The sequence below is a fragment of the Balaenoptera musculus genome, chromosome 15 (assembly GCF_009873245.2).
Source record: "Balaenoptera musculus isolate JJ_BM4_2016_0621 chromosome 15, mBalMus1.pri.v3, whole genome shotgun sequence".
Classification (NCBI taxonomy): domain Eukaryota; kingdom Metazoa; phylum Chordata; class Mammalia; order Artiodactyla; family Balaenopteridae; genus Balaenoptera; species Balaenoptera musculus.
Window position 1 is genome coordinate 73,486,913 of NC_045799.1, and position 16,614 is coordinate 73,503,526.

General features: G+C 50.7%; 1 protein-coding gene across 4 annotated transcripts in view; it reads left to right on the plus strand.

Moving 5' to 3' along the window:
• Positions 1-5,142: 5,142 nt before the first annotated feature.
• Positions 5,143-16,614, plus strand: part of RABGEF1 (RAB guanine nucleotide exchange factor 1) — a 90,026-nt gene continuing 78,554 nt past the window's right edge. For 2 of the 4 annotated variants that reach the window (XM_036824196.1, XM_036824201.1), the window contains exons 1-4: positions 5,143-5,501; positions 7,928-8,097; positions 11,511-11,689; positions 12,131-12,503. In XM_036824196.1, the coding sequence (XP_036680091.1) occupies positions 5,358-5,501; positions 7,928-8,097; positions 11,511-11,689; positions 12,131-12,503 (866 nt within the window). In that variant the 5' untranslated portion in view covers positions 5,143-5,357. The remainder of the gene's footprint in view (positions 5,502-7,927; positions 8,098-11,510; positions 11,690-12,130; positions 12,504-16,614) is intronic. The other 2 variants (XM_036824194.1, XM_036824195.1) reach the window with 2 other exon arrangements.

The following is a 16,614-nucleotide window of genomic DNA, read 5'->3' on the forward strand; positions in this document are numbered from 1 at the left end:
GGTAAGTCTCATTTAGCTACTTCTTTTGATGAAAAATTAGTAATGTTAATAATCTGAAGACTTGGTTATTGGTTCTTCACAAATGAGTAAATGAGACTTGAATTAGGAATGAAGCTGCGGGGTTATGTACGTAGCAAAGCAGCTCCCTTGCTGAGATCTATTGAAAGTCAACCCTCAACACAAAGGTTTGTTAAAAAAAAAAAGAAGAAGAAAAATTAAAAAAAAAAAAAAGGAGAAATGAAGCTGAGTATTAGCTATTAGGACATTTAGATGGAGCACATTTTTTTTTTTTAAAGTTTTAATTTATTGATTGATTGATTGCTTGATTGCTATGTTGGGTCTTCGTTCCTGTGCTAGGGCTTTCTCTAGTTGCGGCAAGCGGGGGCCACTCCTCATCGCAGTGCGCGGGCCTCTCACCACCGCGGCCTCTCCCGTTGCGGAGCACAGGCTCCAGACGCGCAGGCTCAGCAGCTGTGGCTCACGGGCCCAGCCGCTCCGCGGCATGCGGGATCCCCCCAGACCAGGGCGCGAACCCGTGTCCCCTGCATTAGCAGGCAGACTCCCAACCACTGTGCCACCAGGGAAGCCCAGATGGAGCACATTTGAAAAAATCACAATGCACTTATAATTGATCTATTTCTCTCGTACAGGGGTTGGTAAACTACAGCCATTGGGTCAAATCTGACCACACCATTTATGTCTTATGACATAATTTATGACATAACCTATGACATCACTTATGTCTTGTCTATGGCAGCTTTTCCTCAACAGCAGCAGAGTTGAGTAGAGACAAAGTCTGTGGCCTGCTAAGCTAAAAATATTTACTCTCTGGCCCTTTACAAAAAAAGTTTTCAGGGACTTCCCTGGCAGTTCAGTGGTTAAGACTCTGCCCTTCCACTGGAGGGGTCATGGGTTCAATCCCCGGTCGGGGAACTAAGATCCCACATGCCACGCAGCACGGCCTTAAAAAAAGAAAAGAAAAAAGTTTTCAGACCCCTACTCTTATAGATTATTTTAATTCTTTATTGCCTCAGGATATTTTAATGTTTCACCAAAGGACTCTTAGCTGGCAGTTCCAAACAAATGTCAGAACAAATATTAGCAGCTAGGAAGCCCCCAAATGGCAAGTTGTTTTTCTCTGATACTCTTTTACTGCCTCAGAGAAGCAGGCCACTCTCAGCCTCAAATCCAAGGCAGTTTCTAAGTGGGTGTGGGTACCTGGGGGAAGAAAGGCTGTGGAATGGTGGAGAGGCCCCAGGAGATGAGGACACTAAGAGATAGGGTACTTCTTGTCAGGGTACAGGGGATTATATTTGCAGCTAAATTCTTTTTCCACTTGATGGAATCATATTGAATAATAGATATTTAAACTGTGAAGTGCTTAAACCTGAACTGATAGACCAGTGGAAATGCCACACAAATGGGCCATGGGGATGGGAGGGAAAATTGGGAATATGGCTCCAAGATACTCACCCAGCCACCAGTGGGGTTTGACCATAATGCTTCCAGAGGTGCCTGGAACAAGAGCTCCCTTAGAGACACAAGGAATGAGAGAGTAATAGGCAGCAGTTGGTAGGACAACTGTGGATGCTGAAACCACATAAATAAAACAGTATTTTCATCGAATTCTGGATGTGAGTTATTTTTTAAAATTAATTTTTATTGGAGTATAGTTGATTTACAGTGTTGTGTTAGTTTGTGCTGTTGGATGTGAGTTATTTTTGCATCTATATTTTATGTTATTTGTTTTTATTATAATTAAGTAATAAATGAAAATACAAAACAACATTCATCAAAAGCTTACCTATAAAGAGCTTGGGATGAGAGCACTTTGGGGCCCATATCGTCTTGCACAGTGAAAAACATCCATGGTTACCAGTGTGTACTCCAAACCAAACAGCGCCCCCCCAAATGTTCTGCTCTGAATAACACCCCTAGGACCTCTCACAACTTGAGGGGAGCCCCTTCCCACCGGCCCAGCATGATGGCATCCTGGAATTCCCTACCTCTATGATACCGGTAACAATCCATGCCCTTATATACTAATAATACCAATAAAATACATGAGAAAAAAATCTACATAGAGAGGTAACTCTTTGAATGTGATCACAGCACAAATTTCTTTCATGTATTCATCTATTGAGTTGCTACTATATGCCAGGCATTGTGCTGGACCTTGGAGGTTGATTACAGAGAGTAATGAGACAGTAAAACGGATGCCCCACCCTGCTTTCTGACACCCAGGAAGGCAAAGACCAACATGGGACCTCTGCTACAGCCACAGCAAAAAGGAAACGTTTTTAACACTTCCATATCCAAACTTGTCCACCGAAAGAGCAAGAAGCCTGGCCTCCAACTCAGTGTTCACTTTCCCCCTCCAAATCTCAAGTGCAGGGATCTGCTTGGTGAAGTTAGGTCACCTGTGGAACCCAGGATACAAGGTACCATGGGACAAGCAGCTTTTAGATTTCAAGTTTCTAGCATTCAGTGAGGCACACTGGGGTGGTGGTGGGGACAGGGGTTCAGAAAAGAGATGTGAGAGGCAATCTGAACATCGGCCACATTTACCCCGTGCACTGTGCGAAGAGAAGTCCAGGCGACAGAACAGCAGTGGTTAACGAATGGGGGTGTGTCAGAGGCTGGGGGAGAGCCGAGTTGGGTTGAGAGCAAGTGGGCCCTTAGCCAAGCTTCCGTGCCTTGGGAAGCTGCTGGCAAACAACCTCCTCCAAAGAAGATGGATGCTTTTGTTACCGTTTTCATTTCCTTTACTGTTGTTAAATTATTCAATAAATTAGAATCGGAGAGAAAATTCAGTAGCTGAATCAGCGCTTTGTTAATCTGTTGCCATTCAAAAGGTCTTTTCTTTGGTGAGGCATGGAGAACAGAATCCAATTGACTAATCAGGACTCCATGCCTGTAGGACTGTTTTTTTGGTTGACTCCTGGAGGAAAAGTAATCCCAGGGCTATAAGTGCTCGTGTTCTGAGAGCAGCCCACACCTCTGCGCGGCCAAGTGCTACCCATCCCCCCCGCCGAGGCTCACTGACCCTCCCCTGCAGCCCTCAAGCGAACTGGCCTGGAAGTCATTTCACTGCAGGGCGGGGATGGCTACTGCCAGCAAACTGCCCTGCTTTCCCAGAACGCCTGTTCCAACCCCTGCCTACTCAGTCAGCAAGTCCTCATTCCAGGCGGCTGCCCTAGGACTTCTCCCCACCGCGTAAACAGAACCAATTGGGAAACTATATTCCTGAAGGAAATCCTCAGCCGAAGTGGAAGATGAAAACTCCAACACATTCAGTAACGTAACCGTGATCGCACATGGATTTTCCTACCTCCTGAGGCTCTGGGGCTCCTGTCCCATTCTCTTTATACAGCCTTGCTTTAAGGTGTAGGAATAACTGTCACTCTGATAGCCCTTAGCTCTCTGGTTTCCTCATATGGATTCCTAGAGGAGGAGAGGCCATCTGGCGGAGTGGGTAAATGGAAGGAAGCTGGTCCAGGTAACTCCTTGTTGCGTTACTTAATGAACCAACCCAGAATCTACTCAGACTTCTTGTTAAGTAAGATAATAAAATTCTCCTATTATTTAAACCACCTTTGATTGCAGTTTCTATTACAGCTGAAACATCCGAAGGATGGAAAGAGGAAATTTTGTTATAGATATTGTTGAGAAAGGCTGGAGCAGGTAGTGATAGCTAAGAGATGGCCTCAGGGGGCCTTCTTTAGGGCAGTGCTATTCAAAATGTGATTCAAGGACTTGCAGCATCAGAATTACCTGGAGTGGGACTTCCCTGGTGGTGCAGTGGATAAGACTCCGTGCTCCCAATGCAGGGAGCCCGGGTTGGATCCCCGGTCAGGGAACTAGATCCCACACACATGCCACAACTAAGAGTTTGCATGCTACAACTAAGGCGCCTGCCTGCCGCAACTAAGGGGCCCTCGTGCTGCAAGTAAGACCTGGCTCAACCAAATAAATAAATATTAAAAAAAAAAAAAAAAGAATTACCTGGGAGTTTGTTAGGAATGCAAATTCAAGGGCTTCATCCCAGATGGACTAAATCAGATTCTCTGGAGGTAGGGCTGGGAATCTGTATTTTAACAAGTTCTCCCTCCAGTGCTTTTGATGCAAGTATATTTGGAGAAAACACTGACCTAGGAGACTCCTACAGCTGGGAGTGTGATTGGTCCAACAGAGGAAGTGCTGTGCCTCTTGCTCACGGCTGAACTCCCTGAAGCTGTTCTAATCTTCTAGGCCTCAGTTTCCTTTTCTGTCACAACAATGTGAGATTCAAATGAGGAGCTGGGTGTAAAAATGGTTTGAAGAGCTAAAACCTTGACCCCCTAGGAGAGTGTCTGAGCTGACCCTGCCGTACCAGGGGACACAGCATCCAAGGCTGCAGACAGATGTGTTGGACCAGGCTGGACTCTGCCTCAGCAGCCTGTGAGCTTCTTTGGACAGGGCCTGTTTCCATCTGTGTCTCCAGGTGCCCAGCAGAAGAACTGACACATAGAGGGTGGAGAGTCACTGTCATTCTTAATTGAACTCAACTGCCCCTATTTTTAGTTTTCTTTTTCGGACTGCTGCTTGAGTCAATCAGGAAAGACTGGAGACCCAGGTTTTACCCTTGTGGTTAGAGGAGAGCCAGCCCCTGTCGCAGTGCTGCCCTTCCTCTCCTACAACCCCAGTGATCTCAGCCGTCCTCCCTCACAATCCTCCAGGAAAGGATGCTCAGGCTCTCCATTGAGGTGACCTGGTCCTCCCAGATTTCCCTGGCCTTCGACGCCCAGGGATGCACAGGACCCGTTGCCCTGGAAACGTACGAACAATTAAGTCACGAGCCCTCTCTCGTCTCAGGTTTCTGGGTGTTGACCTGGACGCGGGAGCCACTCCCCAAGCCTGTAGAAGGCCTGGCTTAGACGCGGTGACCTCGCGCGCACCCCGCGCGCCGAGCCAGTGTTAGCGGGTGGAGCGGACGCGCCTGCTGGCCAGAGGGCCAATCAGAGCAGGGCAGGCCAGCCGGTCCGGCTCCCGGTGGCCACTTAGACGCTGGCTGAAAGCGCTGCCTGCTCTGCGATTGGGCGAGCTTCCTGCCAATCAGGGAAGGAAGCCAGCGGGGGTTCGGCCAATAGCTGGAGGCGACGGGGTCAGGCCGGTGGCCCTGCGGTCCTCAGGGTGGTCAGCGAGCCCGTCGGCGCTGAGGGAGCGACGGCCCTCCGGCCCGCGCGCGCTGCGCTTTCCGCCCCTCCGGCCCCGCCCGTCGGCCGCGCCGCGTCATGCCGGGCGCTGCTGGGTGCTAGTGCCCGGGCCGCCGCCCTCCCGCCCGCCTGAAGCCGCGCCCACTGCCCAGAGCCAGAGGGATGGTGGTAGTCACGGGGCGGGAGCCAGACAGCCGTCGCCCGGACGGTGCCATGTCCAGCTCCGACGCCGAAGACGACTTTCTGGAGCCGGCCACCCCGACAGCCACGCAGGCGGGGCACGCACTGCCTCTCCTGCCGCAGGAGGTACCTGGACCGAGGGCGTGCGGGGGCGCGGGAAGGGGCGCGGGGGCAGGAGCCGGTGGCAGGCAGAGCTGACCTTGGGATGTGAGCAGCGCTGCAGCGCTGAGGCAGGGGTGGGGGTCGGGCCGAGGGCGGCGCCAGAGGAGCCGTGCTCCCCTGCCCACCCCGCTCCCACCACCTCCCCCGCCCCCCGCCCCGAAATGCACCAGGTGTGTCTTCCCTGCCCCAGGCGGCACCTGGCCCTCCCATCCCCCTTCTTCCAGGATTCAGTGCCTGCAGGGTTGGTACTCCCATCCCTATGTCCCACCTTACCTACTGGAGGAGGGAGGGTAGGCCGTGGGAAGAGGCCCTTGGAGCCCCAAGAGATGATAGTGTCTCCTAGAGAATCCAAGAGGAGGCCTCCGTGGTTGCCCAAACCCAGTCTCCAGCTGCCCAGAGAGTGGGGTTAGGGGCTGTGTGCAGATAAGAAGCAGGCCAGTTAATAGATGTGGCCTCACTCACCTGACAACTCCATGGCTTTCCCTCCTAGCTGCTGTGCTGTGATGCACGGTGGCTTCCACTGGTCTTACTTAACGCATGTGACACTATCATACGAACACTTGAAATGACCCTCAAGAGGAGGGAAAAGAGGGAAGGTGGGGCCCTGCTGGGCAGTGAAGACAGAGGCTAGGAGGTAGGGGCTAAGGTAGTGGCAGACGTGGGAGCAGGTGACCTGTGGAGTCCTAGATGAAGGGACTGAGACCCAGAGGGGCAGGGTGGGGCTGGGTGAGGCTCTCGGGAAACTGTAGTGTCCTCTTGGGGTTACGAGCCAGTACTCCAAACATCGTGGGGCAGTTGTGAAAATGGGCAAAACTCCAGAAGGACTCTTTGTAATTGGGAAAAAAAAAGGAACTGTTGGAGACCCAGGGTGCCATTTTTTGTGCACTGTCACTGGGGAGATGGTGTGGCTTGAGGAAAAAAGCACAGGACCCAGAGACTATAGGCAAGCACTCCAGTGCCAGCTCTTCCACAAATTACATGGCTCCATGTGAGTAATGTAAAGTATTATTATCTCCAAATAATATTGGGGTACTTGGTATGCACATAAAATAGTTTTAGAGGAGCTAGCTATAGAATAAGCAGAAGGCATTTCCCGTCCTCTGGGTGCAGAAGAGTAACAGTACCTACATTCACAGAACTGTAAATGCCTGTCGGTTTCATTCATCCATTCATTCAATGCATATTCGGGGCTTTACTATGAGCCAGGCACTGCACAAGACGCTGGGCAACTTTGATGTAATGTATGTGTATCCTACTTTATTTCACAAAGGATTTGAAAGTCGGGAAAAAGGACTGTCTAGATAAATATACATAGACTTTCACAGAGCCAGAGAGATGTCGTAATATTGAAAAGTATGCACTGGGATAAAATTTTAGTTAATCTGGAGGAGGTTTGTGGGAAAATTAGGGAGAACTGGCCTCATTTCTTTCAAAACCACAAACAGTGAAAGAGATTAAAAATAAATAAATAAAGGTCCTGAGCATTTTAGGGAGACCCTAGAGCTTCTCAGGGCAAATGTAGGTACCATCATTCCCTGCCCTTGCCTCCAGAACCGTAGCTGGACTGAGCACTAATCTCCCTGCACAGATTAAGGAGAGAAGTGGAGAGGTACAGAGGATGAGGAGTGGATGCCTGGCATTATTCAACAGACGTCTGTGGGCCCTGCTCTGGGTGGCCTCGGGATAGGTGAACAAGATGCTGTTCTGCCCTCGGGAAACTTGGGCAATAATAACCACCAATAGCACAAGGCGCCCGTTGTGCAAAGCTCTGTTATAGTGGAGAATGTGGATACAGTGAAGGCACAATGGCGGGAGTGTTCAGTTAACCCTATCTTGGGGCAGGCAAAGGACAACAGAGCAGAAATGCTCACGGAGTAGGGGACCTTGAATAGAAGCTCTTAGAATGAGTGCATGCTGCTAACCGATATGGCGCCTCGGTGTGAATTAGCGAAAGGGTGTACAGCTGGGCTGGCAGACCCCGCTCACGCGGGTGCCCGTGTGCAGTGAACAGCGCACACTGCCAGGTGGGGCCATTGCATTCGCTGGATGGACAGAGGGAGAGTGGCAGGAGCACTGGGGACGGAGAAGACAGCATGAGCAAGGGCACAAAGGTGGGAAGTTCAGGAAATGGAAGGAGGACAGTGAAAGCTCTGAACTCTAGAGCAGAGATTGTAGGACTGCGGTGGAGAGATCTGATTTAAGAGCTGTGGGAGGATGGGGAGGACTTGGTAATTGATGATTGCAGGGAAAGGGAGGAGAGAGAAGCGGTCAGAAAGATGCCTGGGTTTTGGCCTCAGGTGGCGCTTATCAGACCCAGGAAGGTGGCAGAGGGGGCAGCCCCGGCTTGCCTCCCCACTGTGGGACTGAAAGTGCCGGTGATTCCTCCCCAGTTCCCTGAGGTTGTCCCCCTTAACATCGGAGGGGCTCACTTCACCACACGCCTGTCCACCTTGCGGCGCTACGAGGACACCATGCTGGCGGCCATGTTCAGCGGGCGGCACTACATCCCCACGGATGCCGAGGGTCGCTACTTCATTGATCGGGACGGTGCGCACTTCGGGTACGTTCCTCCCTCTGCCATCAACTGCAGGGTCCTAGCAAGTGAGCAGCCCGGGCTTGGGCATGGGACTTTGATGTCTTCCATAACACCTAGAAGAGGAGATAACCTGCTGGTGGAATTTAATAAATGTGCATATTGAATTGGATCAGAATTCTTAGTTTCTTTCCCAGAGGAGGCAAGGACAGCCGGAGAAATCCCAGGTAACACACATTGGCTGGATGTGATGAAACTGATTCTCTGCTATGCAAATTAAGACTGGGAAGTTGTCATCCCTGTGGAATAGGTGTGACCGCACTGAGAGGCAGGGGAGTTCCAACACAGCTTCTGGGACAAGACCCTCAGATCCAGATTCTGGGGCTCGGCATCGCTGTTAGGGAGAAACATGGGGTGTGGCAGTGGTTCCCAAACTTCTTTCAATAGTTTAAAACAAATCAATAGGACAAAAAAAGGTGAGGGAAGGGCCAACATAGGGTTGCCATCCTGTAATTTTGCCAAGTCTTTAAAAAAAAAAAAAACACCTTCAGGGACTTCCCTGGCGGTCCAGTGGTTAATACTCCATGCTTCCACTGCAGAGGGCACAGGTTCAATTCCTGGTGGGGGAACTAAGATCTTGTGTGCCACACCGTGCAGCCAAAAAAAAACCCCCAAAAAACAAAACAACAACAACAAAAACACAAAAAACCCCACTTTAAATTGTTACTGTCATTTTAACAGTAAAACATGGAACAACACAATCTCAAAAAAAGATAGCCCTTCCCAAGAGAGGACTTCTGACAACCTTACAGATAAACAATTTAAAGACTTTATGTTTCGGTTTCCTTGTTTGTGAAATGAGAAGTAATTATAGCTGCCTTGCAGGCCTGTCATGTGGATTAAATAAAGAGTCTTGGTGTAACCCCTGGCCAGGTCCTTTCAGAGTATATGGCTGAAACTCTTTGCCCCATCCGTCTAACTTTGGAGATGACTGGAGAACTAACATGGTCTTTGACTTTGAACAAAAGGAGACCCTCCAACCACTACGTCTCTGTGCTGGCCTCCAAGTAGGATTGCGCACACTGGGAGAAGGGTCATTTTCATCCTCAGAAAGGAGCCTCGTCAAATAATTTGCTCTGAAGCATCTGGGTTTCCCCATTGGGCGGTCAGCTGCCTCCTGTGCTGAGAAAACAAAGTGTCACATCGCTCTGCAGAGCTATAAAAAGATTTTTGTTTGCAGGCTGTTTGGGAGAGGAAAGTGCTCGGCCCCGGCTGGCAGCTCCCACAGCACTCTTCTCTGGGCCTTGCCCGGGGTTATGTTTTTCAGGACTCACCAAGATTTGCTTACAATCCTAGAGGACTGATTTTGGAAGGGGTGATGGGGAGGGGGAACCCGGTTTGTCCCTAGGCTGATGCGCCCATACCCAGGTGGCCACAGCTGGAGAGTGGCAGGGCCAGGCAAGGGCGTGGCAGCAAGCAGGATATTGTGGTGTTTATCCGCAGGCTACTGGACTCCAGTGGCCTAAGATTCGTCAGCAGCCTATGAAGCTGTTGAAAGATTCGGATAAAATAAAATAGGGGTTTAGGGCATTTCCCTGCGGGTGAGCTCACGTAGCCCCAGCAGCCACCGTGGAGGCTGCCTGGGCCTCCGCCTGGGACACTTTCCTGTTGTGATCAGTGCACAGCGCCTTGGACTGAAGTCTGGACCACTGTGGGTGTGGATTTGGAGTCACCCGTGTCTGCATCTGGCCTTTGGCTAGCTGTGGCTCCTTTAGCAAGGGTGTTCCTTAAGCTCTCTGAGCCCCACTTTTTCCTCATTTATAAAATGGACGTAAGAAAGCACTTACCCCATGTCGTTGGAAGGATTAAATGGGATAACTCCTGAATAGTGACTGACAACAGATTAACACTTGGTGAGTGTTGGCTGGTGTTGCTTCATGGTCATAGACTCACTACTGAGGTAACAGCTTGGTCGTGGGGTGTACTGATACATCCTCACAGAAAAGCCCTTCCCACACCTACCAGTGATGGGTCTGATTACTTTTAGCCCTAAAGAATCTGAAGAGAGAATTAAAAGACTGAATTGTTATTTTAAGAAGGTGCAGTCTGTGATTTTTTTGTTCACTCCTGAAGCCAGTTTGTTCAGGTGTCAGGGTTAGGCATTCCTCTTCTCCGTATAGCTACAGAATGATACTGATGGCAAGGATTTGTGGGGAGTGCAGAACTCTTCCACGTGGCTGGTGGGAATAAAATGCTACAACCACTTTGTCAAACAGGCACTTATGACCGAACAATTCTCCTCCTGATGTTTACCCAAGAGGAATCGGTGCCTGAGTCCACAAGAAGTTTACAGGGAATGTTTATCACAGCTTTACTCTTATGAGACCCAAACTGGAAACAACTCAAATGTCCATCAACGGGAGAATGGGTGAATAGTTTATAGTGCATCCATACAACGGTATGCTACTTAGCAATAAAAGGAAGGAAACTTCTGCTACACACGATGACGTAGGGAATCAATCTCAAACACGCTAGGTTGAGGGAAAGAAGCCAGGCACAAAAGAGAACATACTGTGTGATTCCACTTACGTGCATTTCAAGAAGAGGCAAAACTAATGTTTGTTGACAGAATTAGAAGTTAGAGTGGTTGCCTCTGTAGTGATTGGCTGGGAAGAGGCACAGGGAAACTTTAATTAGATGGACACGTTCTATATCCTGATGTACGTGGTGGTTGTGTGGGTATATTCATACGTGAAAAAGTAATTGACCTGTACAATTAACATGTGTACCTTTATTGGCTATTATCTGTACCTCAATTCAAAATATAATTAAGGGGCTAGATATCATATCTTTCCATTTTTCCTATATATACTTAATAATTATAATAATAATGATACAATAACAACTATAACACTTAGTGAGGGCTTGCTCTGTGCCAGGTATTTTCTAAGCACTTTTTTTTTTAACATCTTTATTGGAGTATAATTGTTTTACAATGGTGTGTTAGTTTCTGCTTTATAACAAAGTGAATCAGTTATACATATACATATGTTCCCATATCTCTTCCCTCTTGCATCTCCCTCCCTCCCACCCTTCGTATCCCACCCCTCTAGGTGGTCACAAAGCACCGAGCTGATCTCCCTGTGCTATGCGGCTGCTTCCCACTAGCTATCTATTTTACGTTTGGTAGTGTATAAGCACTTTTTATGTATTAACTTACTTAATCCCCTCATAACATTATGGGGTAGTTTTCTTATTTCCCCCCATTTTACAGAGGAGAAAGGGCACAGAGAGGTTAAGTTCACTTACCCAAGGTTACACAGCTGGCCGTCTGGGTCCAGATCCTGTGCTCTAACCACTGGGTGGCACATTTGCCAAGCTCTAACCACTGGGTGGATCCGTTAACTCCTTCTCACCAACCCTCTTTCCTTCCTGCTCAGAGATGTGCTGAATTTCCTGCGCTCGGGGGACCTGCCGCCCCGGGAGCGCGTGCGGGCCGTGTACAAAGAGGCCCAGTACTATGCCATCGGGCCCCTCCTGGAGCAGCTGGAGAACATGCAGCCACTGAAGGGGGAAAAAGTGCGCCAGGCGTTTCTGGGACTCATGCCCTATTACAAAGGTGAGGGGTTCACTGTGCGGGGCAGTCGGGATGTGAGGAGGGAGGGTAGCGAGGCACCTGTCGGTGCTGAGGTCTCCACCAGAACAAGTGGGTCATGGCTCGCCAAGACACCTGTCCTACTCAAGCTGGGAGAGGATCCCGCTTCCCTTCCTGCCGCCCTCCCAGTCCCGCAGGAAGATGCAGATGAAATAGGGACCACCTTGCCTGCAACGTCATCAAATCGCATTTCAGGAGGGTGGTGCTCATCCCATCCCCTTTGTTTCCTTTTGCCCTGCAGAGCCACGATTCCTGTTTAAGTTTGTGCCCTTCATGGGCCCAGAGTCCCTTCCCCAGGGATCTGTCTCTTCCCTCTTGGGTCCGCCATCACTGGGGCTCTCTCTGTGCCCCGCCCCCCCCTCCCCACCCCCGTCCCACTGATGGGTGACGTGTTCACCCCCGCAGACCATTTGGAGCGGATTGTGGAGATTGCCCGACTGCGCGCTGTCCAGCGGAAGGCCCGCTTTGCCAAGCTCAAGGTCTGTGTCTTCAAGGAGGAGATGCCCATCACCCCCTACGAGTGTCCGCTTCTCAGCTCCCTGCGCTTCGAGCGGAGCGAGAGTGACGGGCAGCTCTTCGAGCACCACTGCGAAGTGGATGTGTCCTTCGGGCCCTGGGAGGCCGTGGCTGACGTTTATGACCTGCTGCACTGCCTGGTCACGGACCTCTCGGCCCAGGGCCTCACCGTGGACCACCAGTGCATCGGGGTGTGTGACAAGCACCTCATCAACCACTACTACTGCAAGCGCCCCATCTATGAGTTCAAGATCACGTGGTGGTGAGTAGCCCTGGCAGGGAGCAGAGTCCTGTCAGGGAGGGTGTCCGTTCCCCTTGGCGGCTCTGGGAGCGAGGTCCCTGGAAGGGCTGCTGGCTGCCCCAGAACCTGCTGAGGTCAGGACGGGTCCTGAGGCACAACTCCAGGCGGACAGAGGTGCAGCCTCAGTCTCCTTGGCTGTACCTCGGGGCCAGGTTCAGGGCTGGTGGCCCACAGGGACTTGGTGCCTGCGCTCACCTGGCCTTTCCTCGAGGCACGGCAGTCTCTGCCTGAGGCTGATGGGGTCCGGCTAGCGAGGGCTTGACCGGGAAGTCCAGAGAGGTTTTGTCACTTTCTTGACCTTGCAAGAGAGTTTCTGCCCTTTTTAGAGCCACGTTACCAGACTCACGTAGGCATAACCACTCCTCCACCCTGTTCAAGAGTCCCTTCCTTGTGCTCAGTGTATCGGAATGAACGTGGAACACGATGGGGGATTTACCCAAGGAGCCCCCCAGAGCCCCTGGCTGAAGAAGGAACATTTTCTCTCCCTCTTCCCTCAACAGTAGCCCCACGCTTTGTTTTAGGATGTGAAAAGACTCTTTTCCTCCCAAAACATATTCTTCACCACCTTTTGGAAATGTAACCATAGTTGCCAAAGCCATGCACCAGGTTGGCCTTAGAAAAGCACAATGTTTACAGCCCTGCCTCAGGGCCTTGGCTTCTCCTACCTTCCACTAACCTTCCTTGCTTGAAGGGTTACCTTCTCACGGGGCTGGAATGCACATTTCAGGGACTCCTTTTGAAGATTCCCTAAGTCAAGCAGGCAAGATGCCTAGATCTTGTGTTATCTTTGAGATGTAACATCCTTTCTAGAGGCTCAGAGTACATCCTTGGCTGCTATTCCATGGTAGGATCCAATTTATGGTGAACCTCCTTGGATGGGAACCCCTGTTGCTTTTTCCTGCCAACGTTCTCCTTCTCGGAGATTGTCTATCTTGGGGAAGGAAAGAGAGGGCCGGAGGAGAGGCGCAGCTGTCCCAGGAGCTGTGGGAAGACAGCAGCAGGCCTCTGATATGTTTGACTCTGCAAAATTCAGAGAGAAAAAGATCCACCAGCTTCTTGCTCCACTGCATCTCCTTCTCGCGCTGTCTGCAGGCTGGGGCAGCCAGTCGGGGTGTGGGCCTGCGCCCCCTAGAGGAAATACTCTGCAGCACCAGTCGCTGGAACGGGACGTTCCCTTGCTGCGTGCAGGGCTTCTCCCTATAATCGTGATTGAACTTGACTGCTCCTGGGTGTTGTTGTAGGGAGATTTTTTTTCTGTCAGCCTCATCGGTCTCAGTCTTACAAGACCAGATCGGTGAGGAAGGTAGTGGGGGAGCTGAGGAAGAGAAGGCCAAGCCCTGGGACCTTGGCTGAATTCCTTCACAGGGCAGTGACCCCTTGGCCCCTGTATGGGAAGATTCCAGGGCATGGTCCCCCGCTCTTACGTTGTATTCTTATGTGCGTGGAGCAGGCGTCCAGGCTGACATCTAAGGGGACAGTCCAGTCTGTGGTCCAGGTTCCGAGATAACATGTTCTCTCCTTATTCTCATCCGCAAACGGCTTGTCGCTTTTCCGGAGCTGATGTCGCTGCTTGGACCTTACCCCGACAGCACGGCTCTTGCCTTGTCCTCAGAGAAGGGTCTTTCATTTAAGTTGCCCAGATCGGCAAATAGATTGAACGCTAATACAGGTTCGTTTTTTGACAGACACTGAGGCAGGCTATTCAGGAGGGAGCCAGTGTGAGGAGAGAGCAGATGGGTAAGCCCAGTGCCCGCAGTGAGCCGACCTCAGCCCCTTCTCTTGCCCTCCCCGGCCCAGAGCATCACAGCCCTCGGTTATTGAGAGTCCATACACGTAAGACAGGGAGGGACTGGTTCACGCAAACTCAAGTCAGTTCAAAATCAGGCCCTGAAGACTTGCTTGGGGCTTCAGGGACGCTGGATAGGAACGCTGTCCCTGCGCCTCTTGCTGGAGCCCCCCCGTTCCTCTGCCCCCGTGTTGTCCTCGCGGAGGTGCTCTGTGCCGTCGTGGGGAGACAGGGCTGTGGCCAGTAGCCCAGGCAGAGCAGGGACACCGGCGGCCAGCTTAGAGCTCCTTCTAAATGGAGTAAAAGAATTCGGTGGTTGGGCTTCCCTGGTGGTGCACTGGTTGAGAATCTGCCTGCCAATGCAGGGGACATGGGTTCGAGCCCTGGTCTGGGAAGATCCCACATGCCGTGGAGCAACTGGGCCCGTGAGCCACAATTACTGAGCCTGCGCGTCTGGAGCCTGTGCTCCACAACAAGAGAGGCTGCGATAGTGAGAGGCCCGTGCACCGCGATGAAGAGTGGTCCCCACTTGCCACAACTAGAGAAAGCCCTGGCACAGAAACGAAGACCCAACACAGCCATAAGTAAATAAATAAATAAATATAGAATTCGGTGGCCCTGTTTGGCCATCGTCTGATGAGAAGCCAAGGCCAGGCTGCGAAGCACTCTTGGATGTGGAGGGTTTGTGGTGATCACCTCCAAATAAAGGTCATCTCTGAGGAAGTGACTTCTCCTAGTTGGGTCCCTTTTCAGCTGTCAGCGGCCAAGCCCAGAGCATAAGAAGGGTTGGGTAAGGAAGGAGGGCTCCAGAGGACGGCTGTTTCTCCCAGATTGAAAGGAAGTCTGTCTTCATGGAATTCTTGTGCGTAACGTCCTTGGGTCAAACCAAGGGGCCTGCCTTTGGAGCTTCCCTTATGTTTGACTTCGGGTACCTTTTCTCCCAGGTGCTCCATTCACTGGTTGGGAAGGTGAAAGTTTTAGGAAATAGGACTGCATGGTGCAATGCTAGCTGCAATTCAGTAAGAATAAAAAACTTAACGGCAACTAAGTTTGAAAAGATTGAAACAAAACCACAGTGAAACCCAGCACACCATCCCAGGTGGGGGAATTCTTTGGATAACGCTCTAAATAGAAGACATAGAGGAATCGTCACCATCCTTATTCTACCTCTGGTGAATTCACCAGGCTGTCTAGTGCTTATCACATGGAAAGCAGTCGACTGTGCTCTGAAAGTTTCTGTTCTTTCTCTCTGGGGCTTGGGATATTCTGGGAGCTGTCTGAGCCTTGTGCCTCAGGCTGCTCAGGTGATGTAATCTTCCTGTTCTGGGTTGCTCATTGGAGGACTAGGAAATTGACATCTGCAAGCCACAGAGTGGGGTGAGCCTCACTGTGTGATCTTGGTCTAAGCTGGATCCTGAAATGGTTAAGACAAATAACAACAACAAAACAAAAACCACTCACACTAATCATTTTGATCCCAGTTAGAATTTCAGATATCATCCTTCTGCATACCTTCTGTCTGTATTTGATTGTGCTACAAGTGATTAAGCTTTCTCGGGTACCATTTTGCTGGGGCTCTTTCATGAAGGTGGCGCCTGCCTCGTGATCCTTAAAAGAGGGAGGCTTTATTCATCAGAAGCCAGAGTGTTGGGAACTGGGGTGGGAGAGGCATTTTTTGGAATTCTGGAAGAAACATACATGTATACATATGTTAATTGGAGGAAGGGTGGGCTGGCAGAGGGTTGGAGGAGGTGGGAACAGAGACGGGGAGGAGGGATAGGCAGTTGCCTCTGGGAGTGGGAGGTCACGGGGTCGGTCGTCTTCCTTCCGTACAGTGTGGGGTTTGTGTACACAATATAACGCTGCCTGTGTTCGTTCATTTCCTGTCTGTGAGCGCTCTGGTGCGTGGAGCCTCAGTACCCTCACCTGGCATTAAAGTCAAGAATTAGAACCTGGGTGCCGTGCCTTTCTTGTTTAGAGACTTACTGTCCTCCCTCCTCCGCCCTCCACGCTGCCAGCGAATATGTGTTGATTTCTGCTTAAAACGTGGTATGTTTTTGGATGCCATACTAAATCAGACAGGCTCTTCCCTGAGACATGTGGCTGAACTTCCGCCCTGACTTGAAGTTAAAGGGAGACGGGCCCCCTGGAGGTTCCTCTGCAGTTACCCTCACCTGGTTTCTGTCCCGGTAGGCATACTCACCTGTGCCCCCAGATTTCTGGGGTTTATAGGCAGTACTGGCCATTTGTTCATGACCCTCAACTTCCTCACTTGACCATTCTGTC